This window comes from Thrips palmi, unplaced genomic scaffold, assembly GCF_012932325.1.
Source record: "Thrips palmi isolate BJ-2018 unplaced genomic scaffold, TpBJ-2018v1 HiC_scaffold_18, whole genome shotgun sequence".
NCBI lineage: Eukaryota > Metazoa > Arthropoda > Insecta > Thysanoptera > Thripidae > Thrips > Thrips palmi.
In genome coordinates, this window is record NW_023144627.1 from 1991401 (window position 1) to 2006874 (window position 15474).

The 15474-nt window shown below is 44.8% G+C and overlaps 1 protein-coding gene across 1 annotated transcript in view; it reads left to right on the forward strand.

Annotated features, from left to right (window-relative positions):
• Nucleotides 1–15474, forward strand: part of LOC117645489 (tyrosine-protein kinase receptor Tie-1-like) — a 51368-nt gene that overhangs the window by 23602 nt on the left and 12292 nt on the right. The window contains exons 10-14 of the mRNA XM_034385734.1: nucleotides 1334–1471; nucleotides 5503–5633; nucleotides 9112–9298; nucleotides 10505–10605; nucleotides 12309–12480. Of these exons, the coding sequence (XP_034241625.1) occupies nucleotides 1334–1471; nucleotides 5503–5633; nucleotides 9112–9298; nucleotides 10505–10605; nucleotides 12309–12480 (729 nt within the window). The remainder of the gene's footprint in view (nucleotides 1–1333; nucleotides 1472–5502; nucleotides 5634–9111; nucleotides 9299–10504; nucleotides 10606–12308; nucleotides 12481–15474) is intronic.

Here is a 15474-nt window from a genome sequence, read left to right on the forward strand (position 1 = left end):
AGCCGGAGGCGAGACAAAAAGTTTTGCCAAGTTTTAGTCAGACCTGAAAGTCTACAGAAATGTCTCACCACAAAATGGCGAGACTTTTTTGTCTGACCACAATATATAGTGAGTCTTTTGAACCCAGTCAATAAGATTCAAGCGGCCTGTCTCACCATTCTGTGGCCGAGACTTTTTGTCTCACCATAGTTTGGTGCAAAGTTTCCCCATTTAAGTTGCAGTGAGAATAGTGGTTTAAAGTGGAAACAATCTTACACTTCTCTCTTTTGTTTGTAACGTGTTTTGTAGTGTTCACATAAGAGGACCTCTGCGGCAAATATTTTAGAACCCTAGCCTAGTACTGGCACATTCCAATTGGTTTCTCTTGAACCTTCTTTCTTTAGGCAAACGTGGTTGCGCCGCATAGAAAATTTAAAACAGATACAAGATATTCGGACGGATATTCAATCTTCGCGACGCGAAATCTTGTCCAGAACAGGAAGTGTCTCATTTCCCCCAAACTGACCCTACCCGGAGGTTTTTTTTTTCGGAATAAGGGTTACGAGACCAGTATCTTAAAACCTCTGCTGGTGCATTGTTTACTTGGCTTCGAGGAGAATTTAGGCAACATATACATTTCCCATGGCAGACGGGACCCAAATGATTTTTGGGTCCGGATCTAAAAATTTGGGTTCGAGCCCCCAAAATTTGGGTTTGGGGCCCAACACTTTGGGTCAGAACCCAGATTTTTGAGTCCTCATTTGGGCTCGGACCCAACCGCACCGAATCTTTTGGGTCCACTCTATGACCCTTGCTATAAAGGGTATCTTGTAAACTACTAGAGTTACAGCAACGAGAACACCGCCATTGTGCTCAGCGTTAGAAGTTAAGTGCGGAAAGTTGAATGTGTTTAAGTTGTCATGTAAGGCAGGTAGTTTATGTTCTGAAATAGTCCCATGTTTGACTCATGACCCGAAAATTTGGGTCCGTACTCTCATTTGGGTCCGGATAATCACTGGCCTGACAAAGCTGGCAGTTTTCAGTTTTCAATAAGTTTCATGTCGCCGCTTTAAAGATCTGACACTGTGGGAAAAAAACACAGTAAATCCTGTAGTGGTTAGTACAGCTGGCACTGTAGTTCAGAGTACAGGATTTGCTGTACTTTTTTGACAGGATCTACTGTACTTTGTGCGGGATTTACTGTACCACAGGAGTGGAGTACGGAATATCCTGTTCCAGGCACAGTAGATCCTGTGTTCCAAACTACAGTAAATCCCGGCAAAAAAATTAACGGGATTCACTGTGGTTTTTTCCCACAGTGGAACTGACCTTGAACAACGGTTTACCATTCCAGTCTGCGGTCGCGGTGAGTACGGTGCCAACTGTGCTTCACGTTGTGGTTTCTGCGGCGGACAAGGAGACTGCGATCCCTTCACGGGCCACTGCGAGCGTGGATGTCTACCTGGGTACCATCCACCATACTGCCAGCAAGGTAATGAACTGTGGATCTCGGGACCTCAACGTATTAGGACGGATCCTTGCTGCGTCGATTCTTGGACAGAAATGGGCACTTCTTCGTCATTTGCTAACTGAGCACTATTATTCCACACACGAAAACGTCTACGCAGCATCGCTTCGTAATACGAGAAACACGAAGGCATTGTGAAATCTACGAAGAAATGCTTCGTACACTGGTAAAACTAAAGCGTAACTCTATGCTTGAGTCAAGCATAAAGTTACGCTTGAAATCAAGCATACTCTGGAAATTCCCCCATGCATTTAGATAGGGGAAATCTTGGCGGATGAGCCTGCTACGCTTGGTTTCAAGCGTAACCTGATAGTGGGTAATACTACGCTTTAGTTTTACCAGTGTATTACGAAGCCCCTTAAACTGAAGCATTTCTTCACACACGGTAAAAACGGAACCTGGTTTTCCCAGGAAGCCAATGGCGAAGCCATAGGCGATTTTCAGGGAGTTCCTGGGAAAACCAGAAACCGTTTTTACCGTGCATAATACGACGCAATTCTACAATGCCTTCATTTTCTTCGTAGGTACGAAGCAAATGCTTAGTAGACTGTTTTGAGTGCAAGTTTCACAAATGAACTAATTTCAAGAGGCAAAACCTTCTTTTATTGCATCGTAGGCGTTATGGAAAACAAATTGCATTTAACGTGCAATAGATATTTATACACTAACGTATGTTGTGGTGACACACCCCAAATGAGATAATTTTGGATAAAACGTCAGAAACTGATTGCACGAATTGTCCGAATAGTCACATTCAAACGAACGTGGCATCCCGTGACCTGACTCTTATGGCATGTCCGAGTACGTATGGGTCATTCTACAGAAATGTTACAATTTGATGTCCCTGCCCCTTTGTGACGAAACGGTTCGTCCTAGAAAGACGCGGTTTGCGCGATGAGATGGTGCTTTTAGTGCTTCAAACTGATCCACAATTGGGTTTGAAAGTTTCTGAGATTTTCAGATGGCTGTGGCCTCCGGAAGGTGCAAAATGTAAACTCCGTAGCTGTCCCGATGCGCAGTTCACTAAGTTTGCGCCTCTCGTATGTTTAAACGAGACACAGGACAATCATTCCCGACGGGTCTATTTGCTAAGGCACTTCCATACTGTAACTCAACCCCGCTGACGTTAATAAAAAGTTTGAAGCTTTGTGCCTGCACAGAATTAACTTTTGTCCCGAAGTTTTTACTAACCAAAAATCTACATGTGCACTGTAACGAGTTTGGCACTACAGGAGACAAACGGGAAGTCGCAGCCTCAATCTGAAGACTGCAATGGAGTCCGGATGAAAAAACACATCTAGCCACACAGTTTGAGGGATGTGAGTTCAATAGCTAGCATCTTATTGGTACTCAAATTTCAAAAAGGGGGTCGCGTATTTTTTGTGCATCACTGTTAAAAAAAATATGAAAATTCAGACTGATTTCGTCTTACTTGGTGGTCTGAATCGTAAATTCATAAAATGGCACGAATATTAAGACCAACTGTCTGAAAAGTTTGACCTGTTGTCTGAAATTTGAATTTAGACTAGCAAGTCTGAATATTTAGAGCGATGGCTATCAAGTTTTGTACATTGTCGTCCGAAAACTAAATTCATACTTGTGAAATCGGAAAACGAGTGAAAAAACCCCGTCCCCTTTGTACATTTTTCGATTTTCTCAGAACTTTTATCAATACTACTGTTGTATTTCAAATAATATTTACGTTTAGTGTCGTAAAAGCATAGAGAATGTTTCAGAGCTCCGAAATGGACACTTATTGCTCTATCCGCTAGGTGGCGCTAGTGTCGCATGGATGATCTTTTGGAGCTAAAATTGCCACTTGAAGGCGAAATCGCGAATATTTTGTTACAAACTTATTCCAAGTGATTGTCTGAAAGGGCATGAGCGCACCAAAGCAAGATTCAGGTTAATAAGAGCAGTATAAGCTAAATAACAAAGAATACAATTTCACTCTCGCGCATGGCCACGGGTCGGCGCGTGGTTGGGCTAAGGCCGCTCTCCCTCGCAATTCAGCAGTCACCTCTAGCCTCTTCACCACCTTTGCAAGGAGGAGCCTTCTGCTGTGTACCTAATTTTTGAGCCGGGACGATCCGCTGAGCGTCTACGATAAACCGATGGCAAAAGTTCGCCGATTTGAGTTCTACTCTACAGAGTGGCATTTTTTAGTGCGACTGTTCAATGTCTTCGTACAACTTAGTCTGATAAAATAGACCGACTGGTATCATTTTTCATACAACATGTTGATCTGAAAATTCAGACTAACGTCGTCTGAAACTTTCAGACCGCGAAGTATGAAAGTTTTGGTATGAAAATTCAGACTGAATGTAAGTAAATCGACTTCTTACAAAAAATTATGAATTTTCAGTAAAAATTTTTAACAGTGATGTAAACTCCGTACCCGATTTGCCACGGATCCCCTGTGCGTCAAACGTTCGAAATATGGATAAAAACAATGCTTTGGTGGTCCTTTAGTCAGCTGTGTATGCGCGTTTTACTGTTCCAACTCATACGACTGCAATCCAGGTATTTGCTTCAAAATGTAAACTCCGTGCGTCAACTTATGTAAACTCCGTAGACATTTCCCCTATGATTTTAGGGGTACAGAAATTTTTTCTCGAAAAGTGTGGACGCTTGACATCGTTCCGCATTCTGCATGCCGAAACAAGAAAAACAAGTCCAACATGAATGAAATCGGACAACTTTTAATTTTTTTCGGTTCGAACCGCGAAATTGTAACATTTCTGTAGAATGACCCGTATCACATTCAAACGAGCACGGTGAAAGTCGGTGAATCACGCTTAACGCTCGCTCGGGAATTTCCTATCGAGTTTTTTCCTCATAGAAGATTTGCGCACAACGTCGCCGTTTTAGCAGATATGCAACATGACAGTTGAGCGATTCTCACGTTTCGGGGTAGTTTTGGCGTCTCTGATTTGCCGAAAGTGAGAAATATCCAATTAAGTTTTTCTGATTATTGGGGTCCAGGTTGATACTAGAGTTATGGCAATGGTATTTATAGTAAAGACCTTGTACTACCTTCCTAAAACCATGAGCCATAAGGTATCCCCATACGTTTTAGTGGGTGTTTTGACCACGGAAATTACGTTATCACGGAAGTTACAAAGTGTGAAAATCGGCTTTAACGGCTGACTCGGGCTTGCTGTGGCTTAAAAGTTGTTCCAGGGTCAAATGATACTCTAAGCCCGACATTTAAGCGGAAAATTTTTTCACCTAGTGCTGCTGCAACATTGGGTAAAGGGTGCCACGGAAGTTACAGGTAATTGTTGATACACGCCATTTTATAATGCTCTAGCCCGCTTTGAGACCGTGTACAGCATCTTAGATTTCCGCGACCCATGCAATTATATCCCAGGGACTCCACTTTGATGGCTTGTGTCATGGAAAGTTAAAAGTTTGGCTTGGGGAGAAGTCCAGAGCTGCCTTTTCGAAATTTGTGTAGTGAAATTGAATATACGGTGGACATTTTTCGTTGCAGCATAAGTACCTTTGAAAGAAGTCTGGCGTATTGGTCTTCGGTTGAAATTAGCTCGAGACATGCCAAGCTTCGAATCCCCGTCGACAGTTGGCAGCATTTTCGAACCACACCGCCACACTGGGGGCGGAAAGTACGAGTATGTTCTCTTTGGACAATCACGGAAGTTACATTTAGGGTATTCCAAACGTTACGTAGACCAACCCAACGAACGTGAACTTTTCGAAATGTGTGCGTTTAGTGGGCAATGGCCCTCCCTAACATCAGAAACAAACCCCATGTCGATATCTGCGCTCGTTTGGGCACAGGAGTCAGAAGAAACGAAACTACCCCGAAACGTGAGAATCGCTCAGTTGCTTTCTCGTCGGCAGCATACAGTTCAATGAAACAGCTATGCGTATCTCAATGTTGACTTCCGGGTGAAAAGGATATCATGAGGACCATTCGTGAGTTCAAAACACTTGCAGAGTGTTTTATCAATAATTTGCTTCCACCGATACAGGTATAACGCACCTTCTCAAAGGCATTGAAGTTGCATCCATTACGGCAACGTCGTTCAAGGGATCCATTCTCGTGACTCCTGATAACACGAAAGGAGAAGGCTCTGTCCACTTCTTCGAGGTGCAGCACAAGGTAGGCGAAAGCTGACGTCTCTCCTGTCCTAAGTGCACGCGAAAACTAAAGTTTGTACTCAGTACACACGTAAGTTTTCGGTGTGGGAATGGCAAGACCCGGCAACTTTGTTTATTGGGGGAATTCGGGGTAACTCAAGGAAAAAGCAACTTCTAGATACGGTGCGCACCAAACAGTCAAATGCTCCCTGAAATCACCAAAAAATTCATCTCGAATTGGAAAAGTTTCAAGCCTACTACCTTAAAAGGTTTAAGGAGGGTTGCAACCCTAAGAATATTTTAGAACAAATATAATCTGTCCATTCATGTTTCGTAAAGTCATTTCTGTTTCTTATGTATTTGAGGTGACGAGCTGTTAGTTGTTGAAAGTAGAATTAAAAAGGTACATTTTGCAGCCAAGAGGACTCATTTTGATGTTTTTTACGCCTACACAGTAAGCGTTCCATTTTTGTCTGCGTAAACTCTCAAACCAAAACTCTTGCGTACCTTTTTGACCAAACCGCTTTCAGAATTGATCTCCAAATGTAAGTCGCAGTTATTAATGGGAGCGTTTTTGATATCTGTCACTGTTAACAAAAAAAGTCGGAATTTTCATACTCTTTAGGATGAACTCAATTTCGAAACCCCGCAGTCTGAATTTTCATACCACTGGGCACTCCGAATTTTTCGTCCTCTTGTCATCTGAATTTTCTGACAAGAACAGTAAGGAAGAGTAGGGCACCTAGTGAAACTTTTCGCATTTTGGATGTCTAAAAGTGCAATAGGGAAGCCAGGGGACTGCTGTGTCATTAGGTGCCCCTGTCACTTGGTGCCCCACCCTTAGTGACCTAGGTCACTCTGAATTTTTCGATCACTTCAGGGGGGACCCTGGTGAAAAAATCCCCAAAATTCCAAAAAATAGTATTTTTAAAGTTCATAGATAAAAATGTGCATAGAAGGTTTCAGATTCAACAGGTTGAGCACCTTTAAGCTAAGTGGGTAGTTTCTTTATCATTTGGAAGGAAATAACATTGACATCAGTTGTCGTTGGCTTCTACGCTCAACTTCACAGCTTTGCTCAGTCGACAAAAAATTTTGTCATAGAGAGACCTCCTGCGTTCCTGGTTGACACCTACATGAGTCGTCTTGCATGGACTCTATTCATTGATGACTTGTCGGCAAATTTTAGTGACGGAATCGTGATATCAGCCCTACTTTTTTTAAAACACACCTAAAAGTTTGAAAAAAGGGAAAAAAATCACTTTTTTTTTATGTTAAGATTTGAAAACTCATATCTCAGGACAGAAGTTGAATTTGAAAATTCCGTCACTAAAATCTTTTCTATACATCTTTAGGATAACCAAAAAAAATTTTCAAGACTTTCCGTCTCAATGAAAGACGCAGGAAGATTTTTCCCCAACGCTCCAAAAAACACTAAAAAGCCACTTTTCTCAGAGACCGTTCAACATTTTGGATTGAATTTTGTTTTGGGAACTCACCATAATGAACCCAATAATTAAGCCAAGTTTCAACTTCCTGGGATTATTTTGAAGCCTACTTGAAAGCTTCACCAGGGTCCCCCCTTAAGAGTCCGAATTTTCTACCTCGTGAGTTTGCATTTTAAGCCTCCCAGATAATAGGATCCCCACCTTTGGCAGGCTGAAAATTGTGTTTTGTAGGCACATTTTTTGAACTGTTTATGTCTTTATGTTCAAACTACTTGCTGCAATTTCTCAGAAGCATGGTACACGAAATTGAGCAATTGAAGATCAGTGCTTGTTGACCCAAAGTGGTGCAACTTAAACGAAATATAATTGGCTGAGCGATAGCGAAGCCTGTTACTTCAGTGGGGTTGAAAAGTTTTGTCTGTCTGTCTGTCTGTCTGTGTGTGTGTCCGCACTACTCCTCCTGAACGGCTCGGCCGATCTCGGTGAGATTTTGCACACTTCTTGGGTATGTCCTTGGCTCGGCACACGCGAAATTTCACCATCCTAGCTCAACTGGTTCAGTTTTTATAGCCGAAAAACACCTAAAAAACGGCGAAAAATAGACCTTTCTGCAGGTAGATCACTTCTGGCTTGGAGAAAGGGGGGTCTGGGGGGCGTAGCCCCCAGCCTCGACAAGTTAAAAAGTGACAAGGGTCAAGATCGTGTTATCTGTAGATAAAACAACTCTATTTAGAATGTAGGGGGGTCTGGGGGGCGGAGCCCCCCAGCATTCAACAAGTTAAAAAATAACCGACAATGGACAAGCCATTGCCTGCCGCAGGCAGGCTAGCGCCGCAGGCCAAGGTAGGTACGCCAGGCGTGGATTGGAGGAACAGGCAGCGAGACATCGCGAAGCCTGTTACGACAAGACGCGTTCTGGCGTAAACCTACCTTGTAATTTGCTCCAAGAGCTTCAGATTTTCAGAAAAATGTTTGTAAACTTAAATATTTTAAGTGCATTTGAATTGTTTTTTCTGGATCTAGGATAAATAAAAATAATTGCTCCAATTAATGATTCCTGCAACTGAAATCTGAGAATATCCCAGTGACTTTGGAGGTCAATCTAGAAAGCGGTTTGGTGAGAGAGCTACGCAAGGCTTTTGAAAGCGGAGTTTAGGCAGACCAAAATGAACGCTTACTCTATAGTATTAAAATATATCAAAGTGAGTCCCCTTGGCTGGAAAGTACATCTTTCAATTCACTTGCAACAGCAAAAAGCTCATGAATACATAAGGAAAAAAGTATTTAATATAATATGAATTGACAGTTGTTTTGGTCTTAAAAATCCTCAGGGTTGCAAGCCCCCTTAAAACAAGTCGTGAGGGATTTGAAGAGCGGAATTCACTGATAAAAATTTTGTCGTAACTTAGCGACACATTTATCGCTAACTTTTTTAGCAACAAGATCTGTTGTGGAACGAAAAGCTTGTTAATCCGTAGTCGTATTGGAACTAAGGGATCATTTCACAACGACTAACTTGTAATAACGCACCAACAATAATACATCAACGACAAGTATTGAAAGTACAAAAGAAATTTTGTAATGTCTGCGACAATATTCATAGAGTACTTTTGTCGCTGAATCTATTTTGCATGGTTTTTTTTAACAATAGTAATTTCCATATGACTTAGAAGAACAAAATAGATGATTATTCATAATATGCTTTAATTTAGCAGATAATTGCAAAAGATGTTGTTTCCACACAAATTGTATCGTAAAGAGTGATAACAAGAATTTTGTTCTTCAACGACAAAATGTCGCTTACTAGATAGACTCAACGACATTTGTTTCGCTTTGGTTCATGATGAAATTCTATGTTTTGGATCGACTAAATTTTCACTCATCTGATTGTTACTGTACAACCATTTTTTAACATTGTAAGAGAGAGAGAGAAGGGGGTGGGGGGTTGAAAACGGGGCTCTAAATCGGTACGTGATTCATGCACGGTTCCCGAGCTGACTTTAGACAAAGTGCTACGCACTGGACGCAATTTTACTGTGTTATTATTGTCAGGAGTCAGGCGGCGATTGGACCACAGGCGTGTTCGGGAAGGTCGAGCCGTGCCGAACCAGGGCCTGCCCTTTCACGGTGGACGGACTGATGCCTAACACAGCTTTGTTGGTGCGGGCCCTGCTGCTCAACGAGGACCTGCAGCGCTACGACAGAGTGCCCTACTTGACCGTTCGCACTGGGGGCCAGCGTGAGTGTAGTAAATAGCCACGATGGACTAAATACCTCCAGAAAAATATTGTTCACCATTATTTGATCAATTTCTACTTTTCGTTTTGACCCTCATTTGGAAAAAGAGGCCTACAAATTTAATCTTGCTTCGTCGATGAGGCAAATCGATCACGTCAGTAAATTTGTTTGTGTTGCAGTCCTCAGAATCTATGTTCTAAGTTGCAGACCGCTAACAAAAACGCCGGCTTGTATCGAAAAAAAAAGGACCTCTACTGGACACGTTTAGACTTCAAACAGTTTTCCAGAATGTCAGGAACCTGGAACCCCTAAAACAAATCTGCACTGTAGATATGAATGTCGGGAATTTACGTCTGTCGTTGCCGATTCACCTTCGTAAATCAACGAAGATTCTTGTTAATTTACTTAGATTCTCGTCAATTTTCAAAGATTCTTATTCATTAAAATTCTTCCCAATTTCACGAAGACTCTTCTTTTGTACGTTGAATCTTCGTGAATTCACGAAGAAACCTTAGAAAACATTTTCACCAGGGGCCCCTTCGTTCATTCCCAATTTCTTTATTACAGTGTACGACGAAACCAGCCACGCATCTGAGGCACGTGTGCTATCAGGCAACAATTCCTCGATAGCTACAGCCTCAAAGACTTGGTTGGATTTGGGTTGGATTCATAAACGTGTCTGAAACTTGTCTGTTACTCGACTGGTGTACGCCGGCTCTTTTTGGTACCTGATCGGTAATATCCCAGCGAATGTCCAGTCAATGCCCTATTCACGCTCACGATGCTCATGCCTTGACCGACTTTGCTGCTCGTTTTCACCGCATCACGCACACTCTTCAAAAAATGTCCGGTCAACGCCGTCAATTCATTATCAATGTTTGCTGTTATGCAATTCACGGCGTTTGCTGTGAACTAGTTCACGGGGTTCACTGTGATCTCGGTTACAGTGTTCACTGTGATCTGGCCACAGTAAACGCCGTGAATTGGAGCCTGATTTGTAGTACTTCGGTGCTCAGCGGCGTCAAACTCACAGTGTTTACTGTGCACCAGATCACAGTAAACACCGTGCACAAGATCACAGTGAATCGCGCGAGCAGATCACAGTAAACGCTGTGAATTGACCTACAATGAAAACTGGTAATAAATTAACGGCATTGACAGGACATTTTTAGTAGAGTGCAGTCTCACGAGATATGTGTACTTTTAGGACAAATCGCTGATTTGGTGGTAACAACTGCCACACCACGGAGCTTACAAGTTGCATGGACGTCGCCTTCCAAACAGGGCCCCTTCTCAGTCATGTATGAGGTACGGAATCATGGTGCATAATAGGGGTGTGCGAATCGTGAATTTTGTCTTCGAATCGAATCTCTCTCAAAATGTCCCGAATCGAATCGAATCCGCAATTTTTCCCCGAATCGAATCGAATCCGAACATCTGCACGAAATTTTCGAATCGAATCCGAATATTGCCAAATTTTAAATGCTTTCCTAAAATGTGGCGTAATGCCTACTGGGGTTGGTTTTTTGTCAGTTAAGTAAAGAGGGGAGGGAAGCTGGAATGCCAAAACGCGGGCTAGGTATAAGACAGTTAGCGACCCTTATGAGAAACTCCACAGGCATGGAGAGGCGCGCAAATCCAAATGGCAGGGCGAAGGACGATTGATTCGAAGACGAAACGTGTTGAATCGATCGATTTTTCGAACCTGTCGGTATCGAATCGGCGAGTCCGTGAGCGAATCGAAACTACGCAGATTCGATTCGATTTCGAACAATTCGCACACCCCGAGTGCATAACCCATCCGAAAGTGTGCTTTTGTTTAGTAAAGGAGTAGGGATTTCATTGCGCGCACGCTTCCGCCGAATGTTTTCAATTTTTTCATCATCCCACGATTTGTCACATCTGAAAATGCAAAAAAAAGGCCACTAATTGAACCTTTAGCTTTAGTATCGGACGAAAGTAACAGATAGAAATATCTACCTCGTTTTCAGGTTTGCAGGTGAATAAGCTTTTCTTTTCCGATGCTAGTGCATCTAGCTAGTGTGGGAAATTGCATGCTTTTTAAAAGGTGACAAACGGACTAGAAAAAAGTTGAACACATTCGGCCGGTACTCTGCAAACTCAAGTGTGCGCCAGGCATGCACTTCTTGGTGCATGCCTGCAAGCACACACTTCCTGGTGCATGCCTGGCAGGCACACACTTCTTTTCTGCATGCCTGGCAGGCACACACTTGCTTGTATGCATGCATAAGCGACGGCAAGTGTGTGCCTGCCAGGCATGCAGAAAAGAAGTGTGTGCCTGCCAGGCATGCACCAGGAAGTGTGTGCCTGCAGGCATGAACCAGGAAGTGTGTGCCTGCAGGCATGCACCAAGAAGTGCATGCCTGGCACACACTTGAGTTTGCAGAGTACGTGCGCAGTGAAATCGTGGAGTTATGCACACCTGTCTTGCGTGCACCATAAGTCCTATTCCATTTTCGATTAGTTAAGAAACTTTTATTTTGAAAATATTGTAGAAAGTCTTCTTTTCCAAGGGGTAAAAATGCCTTTTCTGTAACTTAAATATAAACGCACTGTAAAAAGTTCCGTACTTTTGTACGGAAATGGTACAGAAAAATATAGTACGGAGGTACGGAGAAAAGTACGGAACGTTCCGTACTTGCGCCATATGAACCCATGTAAATGGGTACGGAAAAAAGGTACGGAACGTTCCGTAGTTGGCAAGTACGGACGGTCCAGGCAAAGTATTGACCAGACATGTTCCGTACTTTTTCCGTACTTTTTTCTCACAGTGCGTTTGTGTAAGGTTTCACGCACAAGGTTCAAAAACCGCCAAAATACGAAAACATAGTGCTGCCCCCCTATCTGAACTTAATTCCTAATTTTGGCAAAAGTACTCTGACTCTTTGTCTTCCCCTTCATATTAATTTTATTTTTATGGCCGATGTTTCGCCAAGTTTTTGGCAGTTTACTTGAAATGCGAGTTATTTCACCCTTCTTCCGTGCCGCAGTGCGAGGCGCTGCTGGCATGCGCGGACGTGCCTTGCAAGCACGTCAACGGGGCCCTCGTGGTGGCGAACACGTCCGCGACGCTGGAGGGGCTGCTGCCCTGTGCTTCGTACCGCATCACCGTGGCCAGGGACGACGAGGCCCACAGCATCACTGCCACGACACGCACCACAGGTACACTTACAATCCAAACGCCACGAGTGAAGCGTCAAAGGGCGCTATAGGGCCGTACACAAACCACGTTGACAGATTTTGGCCGATTTTTGACCCCCCTCTCCCTTGAGTCCCGGCGTGGAATTTCTGAGGAACCCCTCCCCCCTGCCCACGTGCATACCTGAAAAAAAGGGAAAATCACACTGTTAAAATTTTTGGCTGAAAATTCAGACTATTTTGACTGAAGTAAATATGCAGAACATCCTACTGAAAATTCAGACTAAATCCTGGTCTGAAATTTTCAGACTGACATAAGTCTTTACCTTTCAGGCAGGTCGTAGTCTGAAAAATTCAGACAAAATTTTCTCAATTATTCGATTTTTTTTGTCTGAAAGTGGCGGCAGGACAGTGTTCCCATAACTCGGTGGTAAAATAATGTTTGCATCCGATCCTCAAATGGAGGACGTACTCCAGGGGACCGTCCAGGTAAAAAATTGAGTGTAGGGAAATGTCCCCGAAGTGGGACTCTTCCCTGCATTGGAAGTGTTATTATAGATTAGTATCATCAGCTTTCACGTTAGCGTTAACGTTTTTTTAACAGTGCACAAAAACGCTAGGAATAGTGCGCGGGAGGGCATGGCGCGGCACGGCGGCGTGGCAAGGCGGCAGACGGACGGCCGGGGGGGAGGGGGGCCTCGGCCGGCGCGCCGCCCGCCAGCGCGTTGAGTAGTGACACACGACGCGGCAGAAAATACACGACGCGGCAGTTTTTGGCCCGCCCTTCTATTCAAAACAAGCTGGGGCCCGCCCTTCCGTCGAACCGAGTTGCCAGCTCCGCTTCGCTGCGCCGGCAACTCGATTCGACAGGGGGCCGGCCCAGCTTGGCCTGCCGGCGGCCTTTTCTCGGGCCTTCGGCCCTCGCATCAGACCCAACTTGGCCAGTCGAAGGCCCGGGCCTTCGGCCCGCTCGCATCACACACACCGTGAGCGGGTAAAGCAAAGTTATCGATGTACCATCGTGACTTAGGCCCGCCCTTCTATTCACAATATGCAATAGTCCTTACACTTTTTACTCCAACTGTCCTTAGAATATGCCCATTTCATTTGTCTCTTCGCCCTCATTCCGAAAATACCCATATTTGCCATGCTACTGCAACTCCTTGCAATAGAGGCACAGCAGGAGCGCAAAACGAGTCTGTCGCACTTTTTCGCATAACTCATGAAGGCGGGCTCCTGGACCTCCCTTCCGACCCCTCGTTGAAGAGGTCTTGCCAAGACCTATCCAAAACTTAAGTAAAAATTTTCAGTCGGTCGACCCCTTTTTTCAAGATCCTGATGTGACTAATAGACGAAGTCGGGCTCCTGGACCCCCTTTCCGACCCCTCGTTGAAAAGGTCTTGCTGAGACCAATCGAAATCTGCAATAAATTTTTTTAGTCGGTCGACCCCCTTTTTTGAGGATCCTGATCTGACCAACTTGTAAAAGCGGCCGATGGGGTCGGGACCAGGTCCATTCATCTTGTCTCGTCGCCCCGATTCCAAAAATACCCCTATGTGCCCTGCTAGCACCAATAATGGCGGAAATCCCCCTCCCGCTCATGTAAACCATGATGCACCTGCAGCAGCCCTTGTGCGACCCGGACGGGATTTGCACCACCGGATTATTTGTTTGGACGGTACTCCTGAAGTACCCTCCAAATCTGGTTACTCTAGCTCAACTCCTTCCTTGTACACAGACGCCAACAACAACAACAACAACAACACACAGACACAAAGGCAAATGCATAGGCCCTCCCCCTATTTTTTGAATAGAAGGGCGGGCCAAAAATAGGGGGGGGGGTACTTGTGTACAAGGAAGGAGTTGAGCTAGAGTAACCAGATTTGGAGGGTACTTCAGGAGTACCGTCCAAACAAATAATCCGGCGGTGCAAATCCCGTCCGGGTCGCACAAGGGCTGCTGCAGGTGCATCATGGTTTACATGAGCGGGAGGGGGATTTCCGCCATTATTGGTGCTAGCAGGGCACATAAGGGTATTTTTGGAATCGGGGCGACGAGACAAGATGAATGGACCTGGTCCCGACCCCATCGGCCGCTTTTACAAGTTGGCCAGATCAGGATCTTCAAAAAAGGGGGTCGACCGACTAAAAAAATTTATTGCAGATTTCGATTGGTCTCAGCAAGACCTTTTCAACCTGGGGTCGGAAAGGGGGTCCAGGAGCCCGACTTCGTCTATTAGTCACATCAGGATCTTGAAAAAAGGGGGTCGACCGACTGAAAATTTTTACTTAAGTTTAAGATAGGTCTTGGCAAGACCTCTTCAACGAGGGGTCGGAAGGGGGGTCCAGGAGCCCGCCTTCATGAGTTATGGGGAAAAGTGCGACGGACTCGTTTTGCGCTCCTGCTGTGCCTCTATTGCAAGGAGTTGCAGTAGCATGGCAAATATGGGTATTTTCGGAATGAGGGCTAAGAGACAAATGAAATGGGCATATTCTAAGGACAGTTGGAGTAAAAAGTGTAAGGACTATTGCATATTGTGAATAGAAGGGCGGGCCTAAGTCACGATGGTACATCGATAACTGTGCTTTACCCGCTCACGGGGTGTGTGATGCGAGCGGGCCGAAGGCCCGGGCCTTCGACTGGCCAAGTTGGGTCTGATGCGAGGGCCGAAGGCCCGAGGAAAGGCCGCCGGCAGGCCAAGCTGGGCCGGCCCCCTGTCGAACCGAGTTGCCGGCGCAGCGAAGCGGAGCTGGCAACTCGGTTCGACGGGAGGGCGGGCCCTAGCTTGTTAGTTCTCGGGAGTGTCAACGTGGATCGGACATGAACACACACACACACACACCACCACACACCCCCATGCCGTGGATTTCCGTTGATTTTTCGGACCCCCCCCCCACACACAGACACAAAAAAAGAACGGTCAACGTGGTTTGTGTACGGCGTTTGAAGCCGTTTTCATCGCGCCTATTGGTGCTATGCTTTTGCATTGTACGTGTGAGGCAATGCCTTCCCATGCAT